General features: G+C 57.3%; 1 protein-coding gene across 1 annotated transcript in view; it reads left to right on the plus strand.

Annotated features, from left to right (window-relative positions):
• DGKD (diacylglycerol kinase delta) overlaps positions 1 to 27,899 on the plus strand; it is a 109,128-nt gene that overhangs the window by 64,568 nt on the left and 16,661 nt on the right. Inside the window, exons 4-18 of the mRNA XM_052638192.1 lie at positions 13,033 to 13,137; positions 13,795 to 13,927; positions 14,699 to 14,805; positions 15,159 to 15,284; positions 15,388 to 15,490; positions 16,144 to 16,306; positions 17,536 to 17,644; positions 20,661 to 20,800; positions 21,519 to 21,603; positions 22,434 to 22,528; positions 22,604 to 22,703; positions 22,783 to 23,062; positions 24,193 to 24,339; positions 24,959 to 25,087; positions 26,745 to 26,841. Coding sequence (XP_052494152.1) covers positions 13,033 to 13,137; positions 13,795 to 13,927; positions 14,699 to 14,805; positions 15,159 to 15,284; positions 15,388 to 15,490; positions 16,144 to 16,306; positions 17,536 to 17,644; positions 20,661 to 20,800; positions 21,519 to 21,603; positions 22,434 to 22,528; positions 22,604 to 22,703; positions 22,783 to 23,062; positions 24,193 to 24,339; positions 24,959 to 25,087; positions 26,745 to 26,841 — 1,919 coding nt within the window. The remainder of the gene's footprint in view (positions 1 to 13,032; positions 13,138 to 13,794; positions 13,928 to 14,698; positions 14,806 to 15,158; positions 15,285 to 15,387; positions 15,491 to 16,143; positions 16,307 to 17,535; positions 17,645 to 20,660; positions 20,801 to 21,518; positions 21,604 to 22,433; positions 22,529 to 22,603; positions 22,704 to 22,782; positions 23,063 to 24,192; positions 24,340 to 24,958; positions 25,088 to 26,744; positions 26,842 to 27,899) is intronic.

Consider the following 27,899-nt stretch of genomic DNA (forward strand, 5'->3'; position numbering starts at 1 on the left):
TCATCGTCCTTTTGGAGATGGACTGGGTGGTGTTCTCTTGCGCGAGGCGTCCTGATCCATGTATTTCGCCGCTGCCCAGGTTTTGGAGTTTTCAGCTGTTTCTCATGTTCTTCTGCTGGAAGCGTGTTAGATCTTGTTGCTTTGTCTTCTGGTTTCTGCCCACCAGGCTCCCACTTCCTGCCTCTGGCGCTCTACCCCCAGCCCTGGGTGCCCTCCGTGAGTGATGGTGCCCCTCCCTGCGGCAGCTCTCTGCCTCCGCCGCCCTGCTCAGGGCTGCCGCTAGTCTCTAGGGCTTCCCTCACTGTGAACACATCCCACGGCCAGGGAGGCACTGCTGAAATACTGAGTGGATGAGTGACTCGAAATACTTTCATCAGCTTTCAGTTTCAGCTATAACTGTTACACTCTGCTTCCCTTTGCTTTTTGTTTCTTTTGGAAACTCAGTCTTCCGATAGGCACCCTGCGCCTTGGCTCTGTGGCCCGCGTGGCTTTGCTGCCTGCCTGCGCGTCCCGTGTGGTCCCCTGGCCAGTGTCCCCAGGAGGGCCGGGAGGTGGGCCTGGCAGAAGGTGCTGCCTGGATGCTGCAGGCCCCTGGGCGGGTCGAGTGGCAGCGGTGGTGGGGACCCCTCTGTGCCCCCGACGCTGCCCCGATGCAGCTGCCCTGCACCCGCAAAGCAAGGTGCCGCTTCGGGAGGAAGGGGTCCTGTCAGCGTCGGGCCCGTTCCTCTGCGGGGTCAGCGTGCGGGTGGGGACCCTGGGGGTCTGGGCCGGTGTCCTCACTGCTTTCCCTCAGCGCCCCCCCAGGAGCTTGTTTGTGCCATGGTGTCTATTTTTGTGTTTTGTACGACACTGTGTGAGGAAGTCCGTTGTCAACGCACATCCCAGCTGTTGTGAATGGCCTGTGTCTCCGGGGGCTTCCAGGTGGGGATGTGTGTGTTGAGCCCAGCGTCTCGGGTAACATCGGAACAGCAGGACGTGAGTAACAGGAAGTGACAGAGATGACCGAGTGCCCAGATGCTTATTCTCGGCCACCTTTCCCACCCCCGCGGCCTGGGGAGCTATATTTAGCTGAGTATTTCCAGGTTCCTAATCCTGTGGACACAGCCCCCGCTGCTCGTCTTTCGGTTGGTGGCTGAACTGTGTCGTGCTGACGGCTTCTCCCCGCCTCTGGTCTACTGCAGTGACCCGCAGGTTCTCGCCCATCGGCTTTAGAACCTGAGTTTTGTTTTTTTGCCGAGCCACTTCAATTCTGACCGACTCTGAGCAGTTGGCAAACGTTCTGAAAGTTGGAAGAGCAGCAGGTGAGAGTTCCAGGAGTGGTGAGTGACGAGCCCGTGGGAAGCTGTGTGGGGAAGAAGTTACAAGGATTTGAAGTGGAGTGGGATGAGTTGTAGGTTGTTGTCAGTACCTCTAGAGGGCTGGTTTGTGTCTTCTGTTTTTTAGAGGCGGACGGCTGGGGTTTTAAAAGCCCCGGGCTTGATGGTGTGACTTAACCCATGGGCTGGAAGCGCTCTCTGGTCACCCCCGGCCAGGTTAGAAAGCCCGCAGATCAGATACACGTCTCGGTGATGAATTTCCACTGTCGGAGCTTTGTCAGAGGAGAAACTTCACTGAGGTCCCCAAGCACCGAGGAGCCTCAGGCAGCCTGCCCAGGGGTGGTGAGGGGGGTCGCCCAGTCCTCATTCATAGGACCATAGGTGCGGGGGATTTTTGCCCAGTGGCGTCAGGTGGTGCCTCAGGCACGTGCCCACCTGGGCTGCTGGGTGCCCTGCCATGCGCCCAGGGGTCTGCCCTGACTGTGCCATCGCGTGGGGGAGTGGCCGGGAAGCCCGCCCTTGGCGCTCATGGTCGCCTCACCTGCCCTGACCTGTGCTGGCCTTGGGACCAGTCCTTCTTGCTGGAGGACCACAGGAGACAGCTCCAGGCGCTGACAGCAGTCACTGGGGGTGACCCTGAGGCTGGGAAGTCGAGCCTGTGGGGGACAGTGGCCCTTGGCTGTCTTGGTCTGTCGTGACCGCCCTGCCCTGCAGCCCTCCGTCCACACCTCTTGTTCCGTCCTGAGCTGAGGGAGCTGGCTTGTTGGAGCAGTAGGACGAGCTCCTTGGTGGCTCTGAGAACGCTCCCAAAGGAAGGTTCTGGGTCTGATGGGAGCTCCCTGTGGTTGGTGCAGGGTGTGCTGGGAGAGAAGTCTCTCTGCTGGGCTCAGAAAGCTTCCTTCTGAGCGGCCCCGCCAGCGCCTCCCCCGTTCTCCCTTCATAAAGCGTCAACTTTATTTTCACACACTCAGCCAGCTCTTTTAGGACTTGGGTATCTACTCTGGGATGAGAGATTTGAGAGGCAAATTAGGAACAGTTGTGTCTGCCGTGAGACGCATGGCAGGCGCAGGGGCGCGGGCGTGTGATTGCCATGCACGCCGAGCGAAGGATCGCACGCCTGCCAAGCTCAGGCTCCCCGTGGTGCCCGGGTTTTACCAGCAGAGTCCGTCTGCAGGCGTGGTTTCAGGCTGACCCATTCCCTTCTGTAAGGCCAAGCTATAACTCAAGGCAAACTGTAAATTTCTACTGTAAACTGTAAGGACAGTAAATTGTACACCTTGTGTAACTGCTATATGGATACAAAACATAGTGTTTATCTCTAGTCCTGGCCTGCATATTTGAGCACATTTTGTGCCAAGAGATTGAACATTTAAAAAAATTGTTGAATATTTCAAGCATTCAAACAGTAACTTGATGAACAACGCTGTCCACTCCCCAGCCCGAGAAGGAGGCGCTCCGAGTGTCCTTGGAGTCCTTTGTATCCCCTTTGTCATCCTGTTCCCTCCCTCTCTCCCTCCCCTGAGGTCAGGCGCCATCCCCCATCATTTGCTTTTGTGTTTTTGGTACTTTCTCTACCTTAGTGCTGATATAAACAATACACAGTACAGTTTAGCCAAGTTAAATACTTTTAATAAATGGTATCGCCCTACACATCTCCTGCAGCTTGCTTTTTCCTCACTCAGCATCGTGGTTCCGAGTTTTATCCACCTGGACTCACTCACCTTTAGTTAAGGGGTTCAAGGTTTAAAATGACAGATTCCCGATCTCTAGAAATAAACCAGAATTCCCAGGGGGCGGAACGTGCGCCTCAGGGAGTTGAGACTCACAGTGCTCCAGGGCTGGCTTTGTGGCTGGCGCTGGGGCGCCGTGGACGGCGTGTCCCACGGCTGACTTGTTTCCCTAGATCTCAGTGCTGCAGGCAGCGCTGCCGGAGTACTCTTCTACTCGTCTTCCTGGGCACACGGCATGCATTTTTCCAGAGTTTGCTTCTAAGGGCCGAATTGCCCCATGTGTGTGTCTTTAGCTTGATGAGATATCGTCAAATTGTTCTGCCAAACTTTAATTTTTTTAAGCAGCTCACCATTTTTTTTTAATGTAGCTGGGCTGATGGCAAGGTGATGAAGCCTCATGGTGAGATAAAATGCTGTGCACGGCCAAGATTTTGGTAGATGTCCAAACCCCAGCATGCCCAGAATCGAACCCCTGCCCTCCCTGCCAGCTTCGGAGCCGGCCTGCAGCCTGGCCCACCCCAACGGCAGCTTAGCTCCCCAGCTGCCCCAGGGCCCCTGCTGGCTCTCCTGTCAGAGCCTCCAGGGTGGGTGAGAGCCCAGCCTCGCCCCTCCGCCCCTGCCCGTCATGGGATTGCCGAGCGCCTTCCCTCAGGCCTCCCTGACTCCTGCCCCGCCTCCTACGCCCAGTTTTCAGTACAGCAACCAGAATGGTGCTTTTCAGCCCAAGTCAGGTGTCAGCCTTCTGCTCATAAGCTCTGTGCACCCGCCGTTTCACTGGGAGCAAAAGCCAGAACTCTAACAGGCGCCCACAGGGTGCTCGGGACCCCGGGGCCTCTCCCCAGCTCACTGGCTCCAGCCTCCAGCCGTGCTCCTGCTTCAGGCGCTTCTCTCCCACACCTTGCATCTTCTCCAGTGAGGCCCACCTCAGACCCTCCCCTGGCCTTTTCCTGGTCGGCCTCCTTTTCCTGTGGATGCGCCACCAGCACTGCACTCTGTGCTTGGCAGTTTACCTTTTTATCACAGTACTGGTTTCCCGTCTGCATTTGAGTGTGAGCTCCAGGGAACCAGGGTCTTCTCTGTTTGTTCACATGGAGGACTGCCTGAATTTATTTCTCAGAGGAAAGGAAGAGTTTGGAGCCTGGAGATGAGGGTTGGTGGGAGGGGAGGGGAGGTTGAGGCCTCGGGGGAGAGGAGGAGGGGGAGTGGGGGGCAGCTGGTGAGAGGAGGTGTCTCGGTATGTGCGTGGACCTGTTGGTGGGCACTGGGCCCTGTGAGTCTGGCGCTGGGGGCAGCTTGTCTGGGTGATGTTTCTGGTTGCTCCCAGAGCACACCTGCTGCTGGATGGGCACTGGGGCCGGTCCCCCAGGAAGCGCAGCGCTGTTTGTGGGCAGGACCTGAGGTTTGTGGCTGACATAAGGTAGGGCTTCACTGAGTTCCCTAGCCATGGTGTGTACAGGAGCGAGTCCTGCCGTTTCCGGGGCTCTGGCTCGTGCAGGTGCGACTACCAGGCCACGCGTCACAACCGGGAAAGGGCACGCCCTGTGACCCTCATGTCACGTGGGGAGGACCCACTTTGTCGTTCTCAGAGATTGTGTACCCAGGGTGTGTCCACATATTTCCTTGGCAAGTCAGGTTGAACCTCATGAGTCCCACAAATACAGGACTTCAGGAAGACAAGAGTGTCCTCAATCTGTGCTGAGCCCACTTATGCTGCTGTTCTTAAGAAGCAGCATTGTTCCCAATGTGTGACATTTCATTTAAATATGTTAGTTACTAGAAAATGTTGATTGTGGTTACTTACTTTTAATTAAATCCTTGGAGAACTTTGCAGATTCACATGGAAGTGAAATAATGCAGAGATCCATTGTTTTATCCAGTTCCATTCATTGGTAACATCTTGCAAAACTAGCAAAACGTCACAGCCTCCTGGCCGTGGTGGGTCAAGAGCCAGGCCTCCGTCTCCACAGGGACCCCTTGTGGTCCTCTTACAGCCACACCCACTGCCCGCCTTCACCCCTGGTGACCTCCAGGCTGTTGTTCATGTCTGTGATTTTGTTATCTCAGGAGTGTTCTATGAATGGGATTGGGTAGCAGGTAACCTCTCAGAGTTGGCTTTTCTCACCCAGCAGAGCTCCTTGGAGGTGCCCCCAGGGGGTTGTGTGGTGGTTTCTTTTTGGACTGTCAGAGTGGAGTGGTGTTCCAGGGAATGGGCGTACCACCGTGAGTTTAATCATTTACCACCCGAGGGCATCTAGCTTGTTGCCAGGTTTGGGTGGTTATGAACAAAGCTGCTGAAAGCACTCATGGACAGGTTTTTGTGTGAACACAGGTCTTCACGTCTTTGGAAAAATGCCCAAGTGTAATCGCTGGGTTGTCTTGTAGCTTCATGTTTGGTTTTTAAAGAAACTGTCAGATTGTTTCGCAGAGTGGTTGTGTATCCCCGCCAGCAACATGGGTCCGTTTCTCCACATCTTCTCCAGCATTTGGTGTTGTCCCTTTTTAACTTTGTCCATTCTGATAGGTGTATCGTCACGCTGTGGTTTTGATCAGCATTTCTGGAGCAGTTGTTGATGCTGGGGCCCTCTTCTGTGCTAATTTGCCTGCTTGGTCTTCTGTGGACAGCAGTGGCAGGTGCTGGAGCCTGAATTAGTGCTGCCTGAGGAGATGGGCGTGGGGGCTGCAGTTGTTTCCATTTGGCTGGAGTCCAGCGGTTATTGGCTGCTCTCCCACTGTTGATTCTGCCCGATTAGGCTCCCCTTCCCTGGAGCCATGGCTGGAGAGGGTGGGCTTCTGGTGAGCTTTAAATTCTTTCTGTCCTTACCAGTATTTCTGGCTGGGCTTCCTCAATGCCCTGTCTAGGATGTCAAGGGCAAACAGAAACCCCAGAGAGCTCAGTGCCTTGTCATCCCTCAGGCCCTCTTCTCTCCACCCTTTGCAAAATTTTTTATATCTAAGTCCAGGATTTTAGCTGTACCTAGCCAGAGGAGAAGGGGGCAACAGAGGGTGAGATGGTTGGATGGTATCACCGACTCAGTGGACATGAGTTGGAGCAAACTCCAAGAGATGGTGAAGGACAGGAAAGCCTGGCTTGCTGCAGTCCATGGGGTTGCAAAGAGTTGGCCACGACCTAGTGACTGAACAACAGCGAGAAACCAGAGGGATAAGGAAAAGTAGGTCCAGCCATTTTCCTGGAATCAGAGGTCTGCTGGTCACTGTGGTTGTTTTTGGGTCTGTGAGGTCTGACGACTGGGCCTGTGTGTCCGTCCCGGCGGCTGGCCTTGCGTGTCGTGGCCTTGGGCCCGTCCCAGGCTCAGGGCCACACTTTGCTTACTGCTGAGGGTGTTTGGTTTGGCCTTAGTTGCAGCATGACAGAGCACACAGGATCGCAGTCTTTTTGTCATTTGAGGTCACACTTACGAATGAGAAGCACATCCAGGCCTGTGGTTGCAAACTGCTGGACAGGCCTTTGCAGGTGAATCATCATCGTCCCCCAGATGGCATTTCTCCACCCTCTGCTTTGAACCCTTGAGAGACCTGGTGGGAGTGGGAGGGGCCGTGGCCAGGTGACTCAGGGAAACGTCCGCATGATCCTTGGGCTGACCCTCCTGGCCAGCGTTCCTGCCAGAAAGGAAGCGCAGTGCACCAGACGCGGCCCGTTCCCAGTGAGCCGAGCAGAACTTGTGGTGACTGCCAGCTCCTTCCCCACATTCAGCTCCTCCGTTCCTGGCACCGCTCATGGGGCAGTCTTGCCTGGAATCCAAGTGCAGAGCCACTGACCGTTGGGGTTGGGAGCTGGCCTGAGCCAGCCTGCCCGGGGACCTGGGGTCCTGGCCCCCTGCCTTTTCAGGTTCCCCTCCTGGTGGCTCCTGGAGCCTGTGGGGGGCACGCTGGAGCAGGCAGACACCTGTCAACACCTGGCAGCTTTCCCAGCACTGCCGAGTGCCTTCCCAGGGGAGTTGCCACTGGCATCCTCTTGGCTGCCTCCCTGTCCTGTCAGCTCCCGTGTGTGTGGCTCAGGTGTCCACCTTCTCCACCGAGACATCCTGTCTATGTGTTTCCAGCACGTCTCCTTTTTCTTCATGATTTCTCAGTGGTCGGTCACGCCTGGGGTTTAGGAGTCCTCAGCTAATTCTCACCAGGGCATTGGAAGATATTTGCCTGGCTTGGGTGTCTTAGACTCATTTAGAGTATCTAGTATTTTCTCATATTTCCAGGAAGATCATTTTCTGAAAGGATGGAAACAGAAATTAATAAGGGAAAAGCAAAAAGCTATTTTTTTTTTTGTCTCCCGTATGTTATTGCGCTTGGTTGCTCAGTCCAACTCTCTGCAGCCCCACGGTCTGTAGCCCACCAAGCTCCTCTGTCCTTGGGATTCTCCAGGCAGGAATACAGGCATGGGTTACCGTTTCCTTCTCCAGGGGATCTTTCGAACCCAGCGACTGAACCCACGTCTTACGTCTCCTTCATCGGCAGGCGGATTCTTTACCACTAGCACCACCTGGGAATCCTGCCATTATTATTAATGTAAACATAAGGCTTTATTTTAAAAATAATTATAATTAGTACATGCACATGGTATAGAGATCAAAACGATGAAAAGGTATAAAGTGAGTTTCTCAGCCCTTCAGAGGTCCCCTCCCAGAGGTGACTAGGTTGCTTTTTCCTCTACACCCATGCTATGCCTGCAGCTTGCTTTGAGCACTTAACAGTGTATCTTAGAGGTTGTTCCCTGTAAGTACGTGAGGAGGGAGTAGCAGCAGTCTGTCTGGGGTTGTGTGGTCTCCGCTGTGTGAAGGTGCCCGCTTCCTGCCGGTCATGCCTCGATCAGTGCCTGAGTCGCTCCTTCTGTCTTTGCAGTGAACTTCTGTGAATAGCTTTGTATGTGTTGTGTGTCAGGCTCATGAAGACGTCTCTGTAGGAGCACTTTTTCTACGACAAAGACGTGCGTGTTCTTCAAGGTCTGCTAGACTCCACCCTGTGTCCCCCACGTGTGTGCGTCTCAGTCAGTGTTTCACGTGCTTGGCTGCTCAGTCGTGTCTGAGTCTCTGTGACCCCAGGGACTGCAGCCCGCCAGGCTCCTCTGTCCATGGGGTTCTCCAGGCAGGAACACGAGTGGGCGGCCATGCCCTCCTCCAGGGGATCTTCCCGACCCGGGGAGCGAACCCACGTCTCTTATGTCTCCTGTGTTGGCAGAAGGGTTCTTTACCACTAGCGCCACCTGGGAAGCCCCCACAGGAGTTGTTATTTACACCTCAGTGAATGAGACACGTTATCAACCTTGTGAAAAGTATCTTACAATTTTAATTTGCGTTTATCTTAGGAGTGAGGCTGGCCATTTTTCCCGTGTTTGAGGTCTGTCCACTGTTTTAGTAGAGTTCTGCCAGTGTCTCATACTTACTTGCACCTCCCATCTTCTGCCTCCCTCTTGTACATTTAGTTTCCTAAGCACACTGTCCAGGGGTCTGGGTAGCCATGCCATTTTTCTTTTGATTCAGTTATGCAGTTAACTTTATTCCAGGTTTTATACTCTTTTTACCAAAGTGTAGCCTTCACATGGAAAAATGCCCCGATCACAGCATACAGCTTGATCTTCTCTTTTTTCGTTTTGGCCACGCCTCGCAGCATGTGGGGTCTTAGTTCCCCAGCCAGGGGTCAGACTTGTGCCCCTGCAGTGTAAGTGCCGAGTCCTAGCCACTGGACCGCCAGGGAGTTCCCACAGCGTAGAGCTTGGTGAATGTTCCAGATCAAGGAGCAGAAAGTCAGCAGCCCCCAGGGGCTCTCTTTTGTGCCCTTCTCCCCAAGCAGCTAGCTTCTGACCCTACAGGTTAGTTTTACTTTGAAAGAAAAAGTGCTTTGTGTATGCATGATGAAATGATATGAATGGCATATATGTTTTTGCTGTGTGGCTTCTTTCAGCATTGTAAAGCTGTTACGTTGCGCGGCTGCAGGTGGACTGTTCTTGCTCCGCAGTATTCCATTGTACTAATAGACTGCGGTTTATTTATCCACTTTTCCCAGGCAGGGAGGGCGCCTGGGGTGTGTCCAGGGCAGGCCTGTTATGAGTACAGTGGTGGAGCGGTTACGTATGAGGCCTCCCGCCCCACACCTCACAACAGTGCTAGAACGTGACGGCTACTTTAGTGGCCTCTGTGTTCAGATGAGCACGTGGAGACCCAGGGAGGGGTGGCAGTTGCTCTAAGTCACCCATCTCACAGGGCTTCAGACCAGGGCACGTCCTCAACACCACGGGTCGGGCCCCTTCTGGGTCCCGAGCACATGTAGCCCCGTTGGCTTCCCTGATAGCTCAGCTGGTGAAGACTCCACCTGCAATGCAGGAGACCCCGGTTTGATTCCTGGGTCCGGAAGATCCCCTGGAGCAGGGATAGGCTACCCACTCCTGTATTCTTGGGCTTCCCTGGTGATGCAGATGGTGAAGAAGTCGCCTGCATTGCAGGAGACCTGGGTTTGATCACTGGGTTGGGAAGATCCCCTGGGAGGAGGGCATGGCAACCCACTCCAGTATTCTTGCCTGGAGAATCCCCATGGACAAAGGAGCCTGGCAGGCTACAGTCCATGGGGTCACAAAGAGTCCGACATGACTGAGTGACTAAGCACAGTCCCTTGACAACCATGGCGGGTGGCTTCTGGCATCCCCCCTTTTCCAGAAGAGAAACATTTCCCAAATAGCCGGTGGCCAGGTGGGGTTCTGTCTGAGGCATCTTCAAACATACACAGGAGTTTAAAGGAAAAAAAAGCAGGCTGAGAACCAGATGCTTGGACATTGATCTGTTGATCAAGTCCTAAAATAGAATGGGCATAAAAAAACTCATGTTCTCTTCTGAAAGTTTCATAGTAACTCCTAATATAACCCCTGAGTTATACAAAATAAAGGTATTGTCTTTTTGTAACTGTACTTATTATTCTGCTCGTAAAAAGTGCAAGTATGAAAGCTCACACTGGAGTGAATAATAAGTGTTTGCTGAGGTTTCATAGGCAGATGCTCACTGGTGGAAATTCCGTATGCAGTGACCCCAGGCCATCAGCAGTCAGCAGGCTGCCATGACCTTCCCGGACACCCTGTCCAGAATACCCACCAGCCCCCTTGCACCTGATCCACTTCCTCTTTCACGGCTCTCTCAGTGTCTAACGTTGTTTTCTGGTTTGCCTGTCTCTCCCCCAGTGCAGGTTTGGGCTTGGTAGGCAGTTTGCCTGTCCTGGCCTTGGGAGCCCCCTGCCGTCTAGAGCAGACGCTGGGCTGGCGTCTGCTGGGAGGGGGTACAGGCCGCCCACTGAGCCTCCAGGAGAGAGAGAGGCTCCCACTGCCGGAGGCCAGGAGAGCCTGCTGCTCTGGGCCTCAGTGTGTGTCCTTCCATCTCCCCTGCCCTCTCCCGGGCTGACTTCTTACACCCGCCCGGTCCCTCCGAGGCGTCATCGTGGTTACCCTGGCCGTGAAAGAATGAACAGCGCCGTGCATTTGTGATCCAGTTCTAATTACATCCTGCTGTGCTTAAGCTGTGTAGGTAGTTTATGGAAATCACCGAAGAGATAATGTATAAAATACTGTTTCTAAATGTTTTGAGCCAGAAACACGATCATTTAATAACTTAAGCTGGGTGTTCCTAAATTGGATCTTTCTAATATAAATTAAAGCTCTAACATGGGCAGACATCCAGAAGTTAAATAACAGATTTTATTGGTGAATCCACGAGGAAGCAGCCATTTTCCCAGCCCTGCTGGTGGGAAGGCAAAATGGTACAACCCCCACGGAGGGAAATTTGGCAACAGCAGCAAAATTACACATGCGTTTATTCTTTGTCAGGGTGGTTATACTTCTTGGAATTCATTCCAAGAATACCCCAGCAAAAATATGAAAAGATCCGTGTAAAGGCTATTGGTTGTGGTGCTGATTGAAATCGCAAAGAATTTTCAGTATCATAGACTTAAGTAGGGCTGGTTGAGCAGACTCGGGCATTTCAGTGCGGTGGAGTGCCTGCTCTGCAGCTGGGGAGACAGTCAAGAGTCTGGGGCTGGCACTGAGAAGTGCTGGCCTGGATGCCCGCAGTTGACCTTTGGCAGACAGTGCAAAGGTCAGGGGCACTGATCCTCCGTGCAGCTGGAAATCCACGTGTCATTTATAGTTGACCCTCCTTGACCCTGGTTCTACCCTAGCCAAGGTTCGCACCTGTGGATTCGGCCAGCCGCTGCTCGTGGAGCATTTTCGGTGTTGGGGGAATAAAAAATCTGCCTATGAGTGGAGATTTGCAGTTCAAACCTGTGCTGTTCGTAGGCCAATTGTGATTAAATTAAAAAGGCAGAGTGGACAAACATGTCTCTGGTATGCTACTGTTTTGAAAAGAGAATATTAAATATATACGTGTATTTGCAGAAAATGGGAGGATAAACCATACCTTATTTATTTTTAAGGCTGCCTTTGGGGGAGGGATGGAAGCAGGATGCTGCTGCTGCTGCTAAGTCGCTTCACTTGTGTCCGACTCTGTGCAACCCCATAGATGGCAGCCCACCAGGCTCCCCCGTCCCTGGGATTCTCCAGGCAAGAACACTGGAGTGGGCTGCCATTTCCTTCTCCAATGCATGAAAGTGAAAAGTGGAAGTGAAGTCGCTCAGTCGTGTTTGACTCTTAGCGACCCCATGGACTGCAGCCCACCAGGCTCCTCCGTCCATGGGAGTTTCCAGGCAAGAGCACTGGAGTGGGGTGCCGTTGTCTTCTCTGAAGCAGGATGAGGGGACACACAAAATCTGTGCCTTATTTTGTCAACTCGACTTTGGGACCATGTAGATGTTTTACAGCAATATAAAAAAAGGTGAAAGGGTTTGATTTCTCAAATCTCGATAGACGTTGTCAACATTTCCTCTAAAAGCTGTGCACTCTGTTTGCACTCTGTCTCTCACACCTTTTCCAACAGCTGAATTGGCGTCTTTAACAACCGTGCCAGTCTGTTAGAAATAGAGTGATCTTTTCATTTGTGTTTCCCAGTGACGAGTGATTAAGCATCTTTTCATCCCTTTATTAGCCATTTTGCATCTCTTCAGCGAAATGCAAGTTCATAGCTTTTTTTCTGTTTATTTATGAAGTCTGTATATGTTATAGATTTACTTTTCTTTTGTTGATAGCTATTAGGTTCATGACCTCATTTCCCGTTAAAATTATCAGGCCTGACTGTAGTAGCTGGTGATGTTGTCACATGTTAAAGGGTTTTACAGTAACTTTATTTTTGGCTGTTCTGGGTCTTTGTGGCTACACAGGCTTTTCTCTGGTTGTGGCGAGCGGGGGCTCCTCTCTACTTAGTGTGCAGGCTGCTCTTTGCGATGGCTTCTCTGGTTGCAGAGCGTGGGCTGGAGGGTGCGTGGGCTTCAGGAGCTGTGGCTCCCAGGGTCTAGAGCACAGTCTCAATAGTTGTGGCGCATGGCTTGACTGGTCTGCGGCAGCTGGGGTCTTCCCAGATCAGGGATCGAACTCGAGCCTCCTGCATTGACAGGTGGATTCTTTACCATTGGGAAGTCCCAACAGGCTTTTTCAAAAGGATGTTTATGTATGATATGTTTGAAATGCACAGGAGACTTCCCTAAACTGTTCAAGGGCTGGGTGGTCAGCTCCTGAGCTTGTTGGAGCAATGGAAACTTGGTTTTCTTTTCCTTTGAAAAAAAGATTGCCTGTGGCTGGTTATTGGTCTAAGTAGTAAATAGATGATGGTAAATGTGCACTTATATTGATCTTTGGTGAATATGTATCTAAATTTGATTGTCTTTCTGATTTGAGATTGTTATTGACTTTCAATGACCGAGGATAATCTTTTTATGTTGTGGTCCATTGACTACCTGAACAAAACAGTACTTTCTCATGAAAGAAAAGAAAGGATACAGTGAAAGTTGTGAAACTTTTCAGAACGTTTTGGAAAGTTTCCACAGCTGCCAGCACCTGCTGTTGGCTCGCTGACATGTTGCATGTTTCCTGTCTGTTTCTCTAGGTCATCACTCCATGTAGGAAGCTCATCCTGTGTGCCGATAACAGGAAGGAGATGGAAGACTGGATTGCAGCCCTGAAGACCGTGCAGAGCAGGGAGCACTTTGAGGTGAGAGGAGAGCGTCCCCGTCACCCTCCTACCGTCACCCTCCCCCATCACCCTCCCCCATCACCACTGCCATCACCCTCCCCGTCACCCTCCCCCATCACCCTCCCCCTCCCCCGTCCCCCTCCCCCATCCCCTTTCCCCTGTCCCCTTCCCCCCGTCGCCACCCCCGTCACCCCCCTTGTCACCCTTCCCCTGTCCCTCTCCCCCCGTCCCCCCCGTCACCCTCCCCCGTCACCCTTCCCCTGTCCCCCTCCCCCCGTCACCCCCCTTGTCACCCTCCCCCGTCACCCTTCCCCTGTCCCCCTCCCCCCGTCGCCCATCCCCCTCCCCTGTCCCCCTCCCCCCGTCCCCCTTCCCCCATCACCCCCCTTGTCACCCTTCCCCTGTCCCTCTCCCCCGTCACCCTTCCCCCACCCCCCTCCCCCGTCCCCTGCCCCCCCCCCCCCGAGGGCACAGTCCCGGCGTCCCCCTGCGGGCCTGCCTGGTCTGTGGCTCGCTCTCTCAGATGCTCCTTGAAGGTTAAGGTTCATGGCTCTACTTGTGGGCTGTCAGGTGGTGACCCCGTCTGATTTCTTGTTGAACCTCGTCCAAGTTACCACATTCAGGAAGGTCAGAGGGGTGCCTCACGTTCTCCATCTTTGTCCCCCATCCCTGCAGCCCACCCAGTACAGCATGGACCACTTCTCAGGGACCCACAACTGGTACGCCTGCTCTCACGCAAGGCCCACCTACTGCAATGTGTGCCGTGAGGCCCTGTCTGGGGTCACGTCCCACGGACTGTCCTGTGAAGGTACGGGTGGTGTGTTCACCGCCGGGAGAGGCACCTGGGATCTGACGTGAGACGCCTTCGGGGTCCAAGCGTAGTCCTGCAGTAGGGTAGGCGTCGCGGGACCTGTGTGATGCCGCCCTTGTTTACTGTGCCCATGCAGGAGTCTGGGTAAATGATTTTTTGCAGTGACAGAACAAGGTGAAAAGAAGGGAATTGGTAGCATTGAGACACAAAGAGGAAGCGTGAAGGACGTGGAGGGAAAAGAGGTTTAACCGTCTCACTGCTGCAGTGTAGCTGCAGCCTGCCTGGGGCCATGTCTTCCAGACCAGAGGGCAGGGGCGCAGGGCTCGGGCTGGAGAGGGAGAGGAGAACTGTGGTGCCAGGCCCAGTGCCCACCTGCTGCCTGATTGCAGACGGCTGGTGACATTAAGAAGAGTTTTCACAACTTTTAAAGGTTGAAAAGTACCGAAAGAAGGCAGCTGTAGTGTGACACAGAAAAGTCACGTGACCCTTAAGGGTCAGTGTCTGTGCGTGAAGTGCGGCCACGCGGACCCTCGTGCTGTGGGGGCCCTGAAGCCCGAGCTGCTCACCCTCTGGCCCTGCCCAGGGAGCCTGCTGACCCTGGGCAGGCTGGCTACCTGGTCTCCCCGTGAGTGCTGCGCACGCAGGCTGGTGGCTGTGCTTAGACGGGAACTGAGCGTCCACGCTGCGCCTGCCTTGGCCAGGAGGGCAGGGCAGCTCACCCTGGACCACAGCCATGGCTCCCGGGCTGACACGCTTGTTCTCTCCCAGTGTGCAAGTTCAAGGCCCACAAGCGCTGTGCTGTGCGCGCGACCAGTGACTGCAAGTGGACCACGCTGGCCTCCATCGGGAAGGACATCATCGAGGACGAGGACGGGGTGCGCCCGGGGGACCCTCTGAGGCTCCTCTTGTGCTGGGCTGAGAGGCCCACTGGCTCCCTCCTGGGCGCAGTTCTCTTCCTCCAGGGGAAGGGGGGCAGGGTTCCCTCTGTGTTGGTCCTGGCATCTGGGCGCCCCTGAGCCCTGTCCAGTCCCTGGGAGTTGTGGGTGCCTGGCGGGGGGAGCAGAGGTTTGGGTAGCCTCTGCAGACTGCACCTCACCTCCATGTGGGGAAGAATGATGCGGCTGAGGCCATTTCGGAGCACTGTTGCCAAGGAGGAAGCTTGGCCCGTGTGGAGGTTGTGGGGCACCCTGGCGCCCCCCCTCAGCGCGTGTCTCTGTGTGGCTCACAGATCGCCATGCCTCACCAGTGGCTGGAGGGGAACCTGCCCGTGAGCGCCAAGTGTACAGTGTGTGACAAGACGTGCGGCAGCGTGCTGCGCCTTCAGGACTGGCGCTGCCTCTGGTGCAAGGCCATGGTGAGCATGCCCACCCATGGGGACGCCCGCCGCTGCGGAGCCGCGCAGGGTCCTGGGGGCGGGGGGCCGGCGCCCCCCTGTGACGAGCAGGCGTGCGTTGCAGGTGCACACTGCGTGTAAAGACTCCCTGCTGACCAAGTGCCCGCTGGGCCTGTGCAAAGTGTCGGTCATCCCGCCCACCGCGCTCAACAGCATCGACTCCGATGGTGGGTACAGTGCTCTCCTCTCTCAGCCGTTTCCTTGGATTGCCTTCTCCGGGCCCTCTTCTCCCCGGCTCTGGAATTGGTTATGTTGGTGATGTTGAAATGTGGTCGGACAGAGGTCAGACCCAGCCGCTGTCGGGGGAGGTGGTGGTGAGCAGGGTCCTGATGGCAGGCTGCTGGGTACCTTGGACTCATGGCCCAGATTCCTTATCCAGACGTGGCGGGTCCGTTGGCTACTGAGTAGGCACTGAGTGTGAGGCCCTCCTCCGTCTTGGCGTGGGCCGCCCATCAGCTGGTCTCCGTCTAGTACCGTGCTCTCCCACCCGCACCGCCTGTCCGGGTGGTCCGTGATGGTCCGTAGTAACGTGTGCTGGTGGGAGCGTGTCACGTGTCTCAGGAAGTCAGCCTGCTAGGTTGAGAGCCGCATCTGGCATTTCGAGTCCTGTAGAGGTGAGGCCGGCCGCGTGGAGGCCAGCTCCACTGTATGCAGGGGGGATGATGTGGAAACCTGTGGATTAATCTCTTGCTGGTTTCCCGGGCGTGTACGTGCAAGTTCTGTGTCCCATGGGGTGTCTGCTTGGCACGCGATTGAGAGCGCCTTGGTGTCTTCTGTGGCTCTGAGGTCTGCTTCTGTCCTTTTCCCTCCTCACACTCAGGCTTCTGGAAGGCCACGTGTCCTCCGTCCTGCACGAGTCCGTTGTTGGTCTTTGTCAATTCAAAGAGTGGGGACAACCAGGGGGTGAAGTTCCTGCGAAGATTCAAGCAGCTGCTGAACCCTGCCCAGGTCTTTGACCTCATGAATGGAGGACCACACCTTGGGTAGGAAGCCTGTAAAATATATCTTTATTGGAGTTTAAAAACTGTGTGAAGATAACGTATGCTTGTTTAAAGATTCAAAGATACAGGAAATTTTAAATAGAAACTAAAACTTACCCTTCCCAAATCCTGGGCAGAGGTGCCTACTCTGAAGGGTTCATAGTTACATGTCCTTCCAGCTTTCCAGGGCATGTGTGCGCCCCCGGCAGGTGTGGCCTCTGTTCCCTGCCATTGTGCGGCATTTTGTACGGTGTCAGCCGGCAGCAGTGTGTATGTGTTCTGACGTCAGGTATTACAGGTCAGCCTCATTCATTCGAATGACTGCTTAGTATTGAGGGCTTCCCTGCTGGCTCAGATGGTAAAGAATCCGCCTGCAATGCAGGAGACCTGGGTTCGATCCCTGGGTCGGGAAGATCTCCTGGAGGAGGACATGGCTGCCCACTCCAGTATTCTTGCCTGGGAATCCCATGGACAGAAGAGCCTGGCGGGCTATGGTCCAGGGGGTCTTGTTTTGGGAAGATGGCGCCAGCAGCAGGAGCAGAGGTGTCTTGAAGGAGCTCTGAGTCCCCTGGGGCATTCCAGGAGAAGCCCCCGTGGCCTGATCTGAGGAGGGCAGTGCATGGCCCGGCCCTGGGCGGTGGTGGTGCTGCCTTTCTCTGAGGAGAGAGACGTGGGTTGGGAGGTGCCCATGTGATGCTGAAGTGGTAGTTCTGGTGGACAAGTGTGGTCTTTCAGGAGAGCCGAGGGGTCAGCATTAGGGCCATTTGGGGCCATCAGCCTCTGTGTGGTCCCTGAAGCCGGAATGCGGTTAAGGCCACCCAGCGAGAGGCTGGGGAATGAGCACAAGGGCATGGGGTCCTGGGAGGGGTGCTGCCAGCGAGAAGCAGGGGGACCTAGAGGGGCATCGGGAGGGGACGGAGCTGGAGTTAGAGGGGCGCAGGGTGGGCCAGGGGACAGGTCACGCACGTGTGGGCAGCGTGCTGCAGCCTGGGGCTCCTGAGTGACATGGGGGTGCCGGCTGAGAGGGGCGGGGGTGAGGCAGGCAGGCCTTCACTCTCAGTGCCTGTGGCCCCCAGTGGGTGCAGCGTGAGCGCAGTGGGGCTCTGATCCCCCGCAGGCTGTTTTAGGGTCAGCTGCGAGGAGCAGCGGAGGGCACCCGGCCCAGGACTGACTGGCTGTCGTCTGTCCCTTAGAACGGACCTCACGCTCTTGTCCTTCTGTTTCCTCGGCAGCTTGCGTTTGTTCCAGAAGTTTGACACGTTCCGGATTCTGGTCTGTGGTGGAGATGGCAGTGTGGGTTGGGTCCTCTCTGAAATTGACAGCCTCAACCTTCACAAACAGGTACTGGGTGTGGAGGGCCCGGCCCCAGGGGAGAGCGAAGCCACGTGACAGAGGCTGGGTCTCCTCGGGTGATGCTACCCGCCCCCGGGGTGGTCTTGGAGGGGGGGCAGGGAAGCCTGATGGCGTTGTGGGGACCCAGGGCCGGACACAGGGAACACTCCGGTGCAGGAAGCTCCCAGGTGCGGGCCGATCCGGGTGTGGCTCTTTGTTGGGTAGTGATGGCATCTGCTCAATGCCTCTTGCTGGTGAGCCGGCTGGGGTCAGAATACTTGGAGTTCAGGTCAGAGTTAGGGCTGTGTTTTAAGTGTTGATTGATTTTCTACGCCGGCTCCCTCCCCCCCTCCCCCTCCCAATAATTAACCACTGCTAGCATTTCAGTAGAGCTTCTCAGGTGACCCAGGTGGTAAAGAACCCACCTGCCAATGCAGGAGACATAGGTTCGATCCCTGGGTCAGGAAGACCCCCTTCTGGAAGAAATGGCAGCCCTCTCCAGTATCCCTGCCTGGAGAATCCTGTGGACAGAGGAGCCTGGCGGGCTGCAGTCTGTGGGGTCACAGAGGGTTGGACAGGGCTGAGCACGCGCGCACGCTCACACGGCATCTTGGTCCCTGTCCTTCAGGCCTCACTGTGAAAATGTGTGCAGCACAGCGTGCGATGGGCTCTAAATGGACTCACAGCACCCGCGCCGTGTATCACGCAGGAGTGCTGTGTGCTTTAAATCACCACACTCCCAGCACCTCTGGCCCCAGTAAATGGAGGGCTGTGGTGGTTTTCCGCGGCCAGCTAAGGTGGGCGGCTGTGCCAGTTTGGGGCTAGTTCATCTCCCCGCCCTTATGGACACTTAGGTTGCTTCCTAAAGACCATGCTGGTAAAAACCACGTGTGCCCAATTATGTTCTTTTCTGAAGAGCACCCAAATTGAAATTTCGGTGATACTGCCAGACTGTTCTGCATCACAGCTGTCCCAGTGTAGGCTCCTGTCACTCATAAAACTTCCCATGTGCTGGCATTGTGCATCTTACAGCTCTTGCCCCAACTTAGTAGACTAAAAAATGGAATGTTTCATTTTTATTTCCTCATACTGGTGAAGTGAAACCTATCCTCAATTAATTATGAATTTTGAAATGAATCATCTCATGTTTTTTTAATCTACACTAGTTTTCTGTTGGGGTATTTATTTGCCTTTAAAAAAATTGATTTCTGAGGATTATTGTACTGGGGATGTGAACTTCTGGTTGGCCGCGTTTTCCCTTGTTTGTCACTTGTCTTTTACTGTGTTGGCGGTCTTCATAAGTGGGCTGGAGCTTTTGCTGCCCGTGTTTAGCCCCCGGAATGATGTTAGAGAGGGGACGGCTGGTGTCCGAGTCACTGCTCAGCTCCGGGGAGGCCCGCCGCTTAGGAGAGCGAATACTGCCCTCTGGTGGTGACGTTCGAGCAGTACGCCTAGGTCCAATTTTAAGGCTCCTTCCCTTCCGGGATTGTAACTGAGCTTTACTATCACGTCGGGAAGGTAGGGTCTCACGCATCCGGCTGAGTTCAGAGTGCGTTTTTCTCCCTGGGCTTCTCTGTGGCCCTTGGCCATCGGGTCACTCCCGACCCCCTTGGTGCTCCTCGCCTTCTGGCCAACCCTCCCGTCCCCGCTCCGGATGCCAGGCCCCACCTCGTTCTCCACACGCTCAGCACCCAAAGAAGCCAGTGACTCTTAGCTGAGCCCCAGAGCCATGTCCCCGGCTGCCCCGGCCCTCCCTGGCTGCCTCTGGTGCCTCAAAGCTGGCATTCCCAGCCCTGCCCGCCCCCTTCCATCCCTTTTCTTCGGAGTCTGAACATTCACTTGCCCGCCATCGGAGCTGGAGATCCAGCAGGGGTCTTGGACCCTCCCTCGTTGTCTCCGGTTCTCCTGTTGCCCCGCAGCGCCCAGCACCGCCGAGTGTGCTGCCGCAGTGTCGTCCTGGCCCCCGGTGCCATCTGCCCACTGCTTTTGGGGGCCTTCTCCCGGGCAGCTCCGCTCAGGCCGTGCCTGAGCCTCTCACGTCCGCCCCATTGACCCCCCCCCCCCACAACGCCCCCAGCCCTGAGACCCTCGCTTGGGCTGCTCTGCTCCTGGCTTCGGTTAAGGTCCAGACTCGTCTTGTGATGCAGCAGCCCCAGCTGGGCGCCTTCTTCCTCCTCTGAGTCTCTGACTTCCTCTGTCTGTGCTGCCCCCTTTTCGGAGCTCTGGTTTGGCAGGGAGGGGGTGGTCTCCGTTCCCAGACCCCTGGGCCTGGACTCTGTGGGGCTGTCTCTGTGCTGCCTGCCCTTTCCTTTGAGGCTCCCCAAGCTGGCTCTGTCTGCCCGGGGCTGGGCATCCTTGGCCTCACCTGCTGTGGCCAGCGTGCTGTCCCTGGCAGGGTGCAGGGCGTCCGTTGTGGCCGGGGCAGGTGACCTCAGGCTGTGTCGTGCGTAGGGAGGACCGGTGACCCTCCCCACATGCGTGTCGTGCTTGGCGGTTGAAGACTGTCAGGCACCCTGTGTCTCAGGAGCCTCCTGAGCCCTGAGCTGGTGAGGGGGGTTTGTGCAGGAGGCTCTGGGTGGGAACTCCAGGTGGACGGCAGGGCCCGAGCTGGCGGGGGTGGGGGGGGGCCCGGGGAGTGGCAGGCGAGGGGCTGTAGGCTGAGTGGTAGTGGTGGTGGTTTGAGGGCCACAGTGGACGTCCTGGCGCCTGTCTGGACGGGACTTACAGTCATGTCAGGGGCAAGGAGGTGAGCTCGGCGCTGGGGACATGCTGTTGTGGGTGGAGAGCAGGCGAGGGATCACCCCCCGCTTCTTGGGGGCTCAGGTATCGCCACTCGGGGCAGGACTGTGGTCATCGCTGTGAAGGTGGGAGGTGACAGAGGGCTGACGGTCAGGTGTGTCAGCAGGCGGGGGGCGGAGCTTTCTGTCAGGTTGGGGAGACCCTCTGGCTGCCGCCGTCTGAGCTCAGCCCTCACACGCTCGCTGGACGGGGCCCGCTGACGCCGTGTCCTCCCACCCTGTTGCAGTGCCAGCTCGGGGTGCTGCCGCTCGGCACAGGGAACGACTTGGCTCGCGTGCTGGGCTGGGGCTCGGCCTGCGATGACGACACCCAGCTCCCGCAGATCCTGGAGAAGCTAGAGAGAGCCAGCACCAAGATGCTGGACAGGTGAGTGCGCCGCACGCGGCCTCTCAGCCTGCTGTTCTCAGCTGGGGCCCTGGGAAACCGCAAGCGCTGATGAGCAGAAGGGGTTGGGACTGTGCCCTCAGGTGGCCAGGTCTCACCAGCCAGGCCTGGTCGTCTGGCCCTCAGAGCAGGAGGCGGCCCTGCCCCCTGCGGCCACTGCAGCCTCGCCTGTCACCCATCCTCCTCGTCACGGAGTTGAGCTGTCCCGTGTTCCCAGAAGCATTGGAGTTTGGGGTTACTGCCCTCCACGTGTTTAGAAGCTTGGGCATCCTTCCCGAGCAAGCTGCTCTGAGCACCGAACTCCCGTGTGAACCCCCGGACCACAGCCCATGGGACTTGAGGAGATGGCCCATTCTTTCAGAGGGTCCCGCACTGCTGTGAGCAGGCGTGGTATCAAACGCGCTTGGCTACCTCTGCTGTTCTGCCCCCCGCCTCCGGAGGCTGTGAAACGCCCAGAGCCCTGAGCCAGCTGCCTGCCGAGCGGCTCAGCTGTGCAGAGGGGACGCCCACCCAGCGGGTTGTGACATTTGTTCTCAGCCAAGTGAGGAGCCAGCTTGGGGCCTGGGGGGGGCCGGGTCGATACAGGCTGACAGACACAGTTAAGTTGTCATAGGATCTCGTCCCCTCTGCCGGCTGTGAGACGGGGAGGTGGGGAGGCCTGGGGCTGGAGCCGACTGGCTGAGCCCCTGTGTGTGTGCAGGTGGAGCGTCATGGCCTACGAGACCAAACTGCCCCGGCCGGTCTCCTCCTCCACCGTCACTGAAGACCTGAGCGAGGGCTCCGAGGTATCGCCATGCGCTCACCCTGGCCCCTCCCTGCCTTGCCTCCCCCGCCAGAAATGCCCTGCTCCAGGTCAGCCCCTTGCCGGCGCAGGGCCCCCTGAGGTGGGGCCGGGTCCCGTGGACTCTGCCCCGTAGGACTCGGGGTCTTCCCGCCAGCGCTCTGCCCACCCAGGCCCCTCCTCCGTGTCCTGCCCTTGCAGTCAGTCTGTGCTAGTTCGGTGCTGATCGCTCCTTTCACTTTGTGGTGGGTTTCGGGAGTTAGAAGTTCCCTCAGGGCCCAGACTCTGCTGAGACTGGGCAGCTCAGGTGCACAGCTGTGCTCGGGCCTCCAAGCGAGCCCCTGGCCGAGCAGGCAGAGGGGCTGTGCCAAGGGCTGTCTGCCCGCCCCGAGGGTCAGGGGAGGCCAACCCTGGTCTCCCAGCCACACCTGCCTGGGCTGCCAGGACCTGTCCTGCGAGCAGAGAACGTACAGTTAAGAGCAGGCGCGTTCGTGGGCAAACCCTAAAGGTCGACCCTCTGGCCGATAGTAAAGGGCTTGACACGCACGGGGAGAGCCCCCGCTTTTGCAGGCAGGGGTGGGAGGTGAGGAGGGTGATTGACATCCAGGGATGACGGGGGCCTGGGCCAGGGTCCCACCCGACAGAAACGTGGGGAGCCTCGGCTACAGGCCCGCGCCTCTCAGGAGGAGCCGGGGTGCAGGAGTGCAGCCCGGAGCAGTCTGTTAGGATCCTCGGTCTGTCAGCTGTGTGTGAAGGGAGGCGGGCTGGGCCGCGGGCAGGGGTGGCGCTCCTGGCCCGAGGGTGACGGCTGCCCGCCCCCCGGGCCGAGTGCAGGTGCGGCAGATTCTCTTCTATGAAGACTCGGTCGCGGCTCACCTCTCCAAGATCCTGACCTCCGACCAGCACTCCGTGGTGATCTCGTCAGCCAAGTGAGCGCCTGGCAGCCTGGGGCGCCGGGGGTCCCCGTGGGACGGCCCCTCTGAAGCCTCCATCTCCTCCCGCAGAGTGCTCTGTGAGACTGTGAAGGACTTCGTGGCACGGGTCGGGAAGGCCTACGAGAAGACCACCGAGAGCTCAGAGGAGTCGGAGGTCATGGCCAAGAAGGTGGGTCCCAGGCCCCCGGGGGCGGGGGCCGTCGGAGTTGGGCGGCACACCTCCACTCCTGCCTCCGTTCCCCGCCCAGTGCTCCGTCCTCAAGGAGAAGCTGGACTCCCTGCTCAAGACCCTGGATGACGAGTCGCAGGCCTCGTCCTCCCTGCCCACGCCGCCCCCCACCATCGCCGAGGAGGCAGAGGACGGGGACGGGGCGGGCGGCGGCTGCGGCTCCGGCTCCACGGGGGCCCGCGCTGTGGGCTCGGCCTGCCCCGCCCGGCCCCAGATATTCCGGCCTCGTGAGCAGCTCATGCTGAGGGCCAACAGCCTGAAGAAGGCCATCCGCCAGATCATAGAGCACACAGAGAAAGGTAGCGGGCGTGGGCCCCGGCCTGGGGGCGGGGGCGGGCACTCCTGGTGAGGGGCGGGGCCCGCCACGTAGGCCAGAGCCGCTCCCGACCGCCTGACGCGGGTCCGCACCCCTTCCTCGGGGCCTGTGCCCGAGAGAGAGACCCTGAGTGGACGCCGGCGCCTCGGGGGCACTCCCGGCTGGTGGAAGGCCCTCCACAGTGCCTGGTGTCAGGGGCTCCACTCCCTGTGAGGGCCTCGCCTGTGGTCACTCTCCAGACCTTGGCCTTGTCCAGTGAGAGGGGGGCTGTCCCCGGGGCTTGGGGTCTGTGTCCAGGAGGGAAGGGACCCAGGCCAGAGGTGGTGGATGAAGCCATAGGATGGAAGGAGAGGCTGAGACGGGGCTCGAGGGTGGGTGAGCCGGGGCGGTGGTCAGAAAGGCAGGGGCGCGTGTGTGTCGTGCTGTCCGAGGCAGGCACGGGCCTCGGGTGAGGGGCCCGGGGCCTGGACAGGCAGTAGGCCCTGGTGTCCAGGCTGCGCTGCTGACTACCCGCGACTGGCTGGTGCAGGGAGAGACACACCTGCCCAGGATTAGAGGCTCACATGGTGCCTCGCTCCTTTTCTCTGACTGCGTTTGCTAAGCTTCAAAGAGAAGGCTGTAAAACCACCTTGACCTGTAAACCTCACCCTGACCCAGAGGTCCCTCCCAGCAAGTTTTTCCCTGTCCTCTGTCTGTCTCTCCTCTCATCACCCTTGGAAACTATCTCGTGCCTTTTCCGCTCTCGTTAGACCCATCTCACTGAGCAGAGCAACCTGCTTCTTGCAGTGAGACTAGTGAGGTCATGACCTCGCTCCCTGCTCCAGCCTGGGCACGGCTCCCTCCTCTCGGCCCCTCCAGGCTGCACAGACCTTCACTTGTCACTCTCTCCCCACCCCCGTCTCTTCCAGCCTTGGCCCACCTCCCCAGCCTGTTGGCACGAGTGCCCAGGTGCCCCCGTGTGCCAGGGCCGGGGAGACAGAGGGTCGGGTCAGAGCTTCGGGCCTGAGCCTTCGGCCGAGACGAGGGTGAGGGCGGTGAGGCCAGTCCGTGTGCTGCCTGGTGGTGGCTGTGGGTCAGCTTCCACATGCTCAGCTGCCACCTTGCCTTGCGCAGCTGTGGACGAGCAGAACGCCCAAACCCAGGAGCAGGAGGGCTTCATCCTTGGCCTCTCCGATTCGGATAAGAAGGACCTGAAGTCGGACGACAGAGCAGGCCACAGCGAGGGCCACAGCACCTCTAAGGGCCGGAGCCTCCGCAGAGGTACAGGGCCCTCTCGCTTCGGGATGCTCGGAAGCGTGAGGGGCTTTCTCGTGGTTGCTGTGGCCGTGTGGAGGTGTGAAGAGTCTCGTACTGGCCGCCTGTTTGGCGAACTACCTGATGTGTGCGGCTTACCTGCTGCAGGCCCGGCTGGATCCTGAGCCGGGAGGGGCCTTGCTGCTGGGGCCCATGCTTCCCCCCGAACCTCCCTGCACCTCTGGCCTAGCAGGTCCTAACTGAGGGCTTGGGGCCTCCAGGCGGCAGCCGGCCACACAGACTGCCCTCTGGGGACCCTTAGCCACCTGGAACAGCCCCGCCTCTGTGGCCCCCGAATGCACAGCCTTATGAGCTGCCGGGAGAGCCTGCCCCGGAGTTTCCTCACCCCCATTCCCATGCGGAACTGCCCTCTGCCCAGGCCCAAACCCCGGCCTGACCGTGGTTGGGGCCGGCCCCTCTGCCCCCACTGGGGCCCATGTCTGGGGGGCGTCCGAGCCCTGTGGCCTCTCTCCTTGGCTTACCGCTGCGTGTGGCTGCTGCTCACCTGGCTTGGCCTGTCCCTGAGCCCCCTCCCTGACAAAGCCTGCTGGAAGCTCAGTGGCCTGTCTTCTGTCCTGTCTGACAGTGTCCAAGTCCCCCTGCGAGAAGCTGATAAGCAAAGGGAGCTTGTCGCCAGGTGGTTCTGCGTCTCTGCCTCCGCAGTCGGGAAGCCGGGATGGCCTGCCAGCGCTGAACACGAAGATCTTATTCCCGAGTGAGTGTCCCCCGGGTGGGCCAGGCTCCCCAGCCCCTCAGAGCGGCCCACGTGTCTGGGGGGCAGGGGGCCACAGGCTGGGTGCTAGCCTGCCAGCAGCTGTTGCACTGCCTGGCGTGGGTCTGTGGGCTCAGCGAGACCAGGTCCCTGCACTCCAGGAGTTCACAAGTCTGTGGGCAGGACAGGTAGAGTTCAGGGTTCTGTCGCGGCTCTGTGAAAAGTGCCCTGGTGTATTACACAGGGCAGACGGCTCCCAGGTCGCTGCCTAGAGTCCCAGGCAGAAGTTGTTGAGGAGGTGATGCCTGAGCTGGGTGCTGAAGGATAAATAGGAGCTGGGCTGAGTGAAAAGGGAGTGCCGGCATGGGGTGGTGGAGAGCCAGTGGTCACCCCGTTGTTCCCAGCTTGACCCACAGCTGGCCACCAGAAGGGTCGGGCTGCCCCTGCCTGCACTGAGCCCACACTCGCATCGTCACATCGGGGCAGCCCCTGCTGGTGCTTCTCGGGGCGGGGGAACACTGTGTGTTCTCAGTACGGAGGAGTGATCCGAGGGGTTGAAAGCGTTGGGAGGATTCCCGTAACTCACTTCCAGTAGCTTTCTGGGCCTCCTGGGCCAGGCTGAGCACACGCTGCTCATATAAGTGGTTTTGCAGTTTTTAGGTGAGTCAGTTCAGTTCAGTTCAGTCACTCAGTCGTGTCCGACTCTTTGCGACCCCATGAATCACAGCACGCCAGGCCTCCCTGTCCATCACCATCTCCTGGAGTTCACCCAGACTCACGTCCATCGAGTCTGTGATGCCATCCAGCTATCTCATCCTCTGTCGTCCCCTTCTCCTCCTGCCCCCAATCCCTCCCAGCATCAGAGTTTTTTCCAATGAGTCAACTCTTCTCATGAGGTGGCCAAAGTACTGGAGTTTCAGCTTCAGCATCATTCCCTCCAAAGAAATCCCAGGGCTGATCTCCTTCAGAATGGACTGGTTGGATCTCCTTGCAGTCCAAGGGACTCTCAAGAGTCTTCTCCAAATCACACTTCAAAAGGAGCAATTCTTTGGCACTCAGGCTTCTTCACAGTCCAACTCTCATATCCATACATGACCACAGGAAAAACCATAAAATTCTAGAAGTTCTGGGGACAAGTGGATGAGACAGGTATGGTTGATAAGCAGCACAGATGTTACTGGACGGCATGGTCCGGCAGAATGTCCAAAAGCAGGGCTCTCTCTGAGCTTTACTGTTCATGACATAAGCTTGAAAAAATTGGAGCAGGTATCTGAGGGCTCTGGTCACCTGGAGGATTCTTTGACGTGCAACTTTTCCTCATGGATTTAGCCTTAAAAGTTGAGTGACTGGCCCAACCCTAAGACTAGTTGCAGCGGAGATCACTTTGGTGGAGTCTCTTGGCTTTAGTGACAGCTGTCTTTATAAACTCTTTTCTAATGCATCATAGGTTACCACCCAGTATCTATTTTTGTTCTGCCAGTGTGGGTTTAGGAGAGTGGTTTTTGACCTGAGACTATTAATTGTCAAAGTTTGGACATCTTTACGTGATGTTTTAGAAGCGTCTTATTATGATAATGCTCTCTGAAGAACACGTGATCATCACCTTCTTGAATCAAGGGCCCCCAGCCAGTGCGGTCTCCTCCCATTCTCTCCCCAGCAGATGTTCGCGCCGGGATGTCTGGTACGCTGCCTGGAGGCTCAGTCATCAGCCGATTACTAATTAACGCCGATCCCTTTAACTCTGAACCAGAAAACCTGTGAGTATGGGGTAAACCAAGCGGGCATGTTGTTAGCTGAATCCTGGTGCGTAGAAGTCTGACTCGGAAATAACTTGAGAAATTCGTGAGCAGTTGACCAGTCGATCCTTTTTCAGCTTCTGTCGGCCAGTAGGGAAAATCCAGAAAGGGTGAGGCTGCAGGGGCGGAGGGTGGCTGGAACTTCTGGGAAGGGAGGTGGCCGTGCTCACGTGTTTCTGGCTTCTGAACGTGCTGGTGTGCTGAGGCTTCGGCAGGTTCAGAGACTCTGAGGTTCAGAGACCAAGACGGGCTGTGCCGTGTTCTTGGTCGTCCTCTCTGGGGTCCTGGCTGGCCCTGTGTGGGCACCACCTCCTGACCGCATTGCGTTGCCTTCCTTGTGGGTTTGCTGCTCCCCGGTCCATGCAGGTCCCAGGCTGGACGCCCCTCCTCGCTCTTCCCGGGAGATGCTGTCCTGGGTTTGGACTCTGCCCGCCACGGACCCTGTCCTCTGCCCACCGTCTAAAGGCAGCACGGGCTTTTGTGCAGCTTGTCCTTGTGTGTATAGAGGCCATTGCGGGACACGTGGCCTTTTGAAGGCCCTAGGTTTCCCTTTCAGCCAGCTGATAGCAGGTTCTGGGCAGCCAGGGCTGGTGGCAGGGGATGGAAGGGTGCCCACATGTGTGTCTGGTGTGGTGAGCAGAGTTGGTGCGGCCGCTGTCAGGAGAGTCAGGTGTGGCCTCCAAACCCAGAGTTTCCATGTGGCCCAGCGGGTCCCTTCCTGGGGTGACTCCCAGGAAAAGCGAAACAGAGACACAGCCACACCGAAGCGTGGGTGCGCGTGTCCACAAGCCAGGGCTCAAAAGTCAGGGCTCAACAGCCCAGATGGGCCGTTGCCGGCTGAGGCACCGTGCTGGACTAGCCTGGTGCCCATGGCGTGCAGGCGCGCTTGGTGACGGGGCAGACGCTGCGCGCGTGTCAGTCTGTTCCTGGGAGCCGTCCGGACCTGCAGCACCACCGGGCAGAAAGCCGGCAGTGCTGCCGGGGCCCACAGCTCACGGGTGCGGGCTTCATTTTGGGGA

The sequence above is a fragment of the Budorcas taxicolor genome, chromosome 3, assembly GCF_023091745.1.
Source record: "Budorcas taxicolor isolate Tak-1 chromosome 3, Takin1.1, whole genome shotgun sequence".
Taxonomy (NCBI): Eukaryota; Metazoa; Chordata; class Mammalia; order Artiodactyla; family Bovidae; genus Budorcas; species Budorcas taxicolor.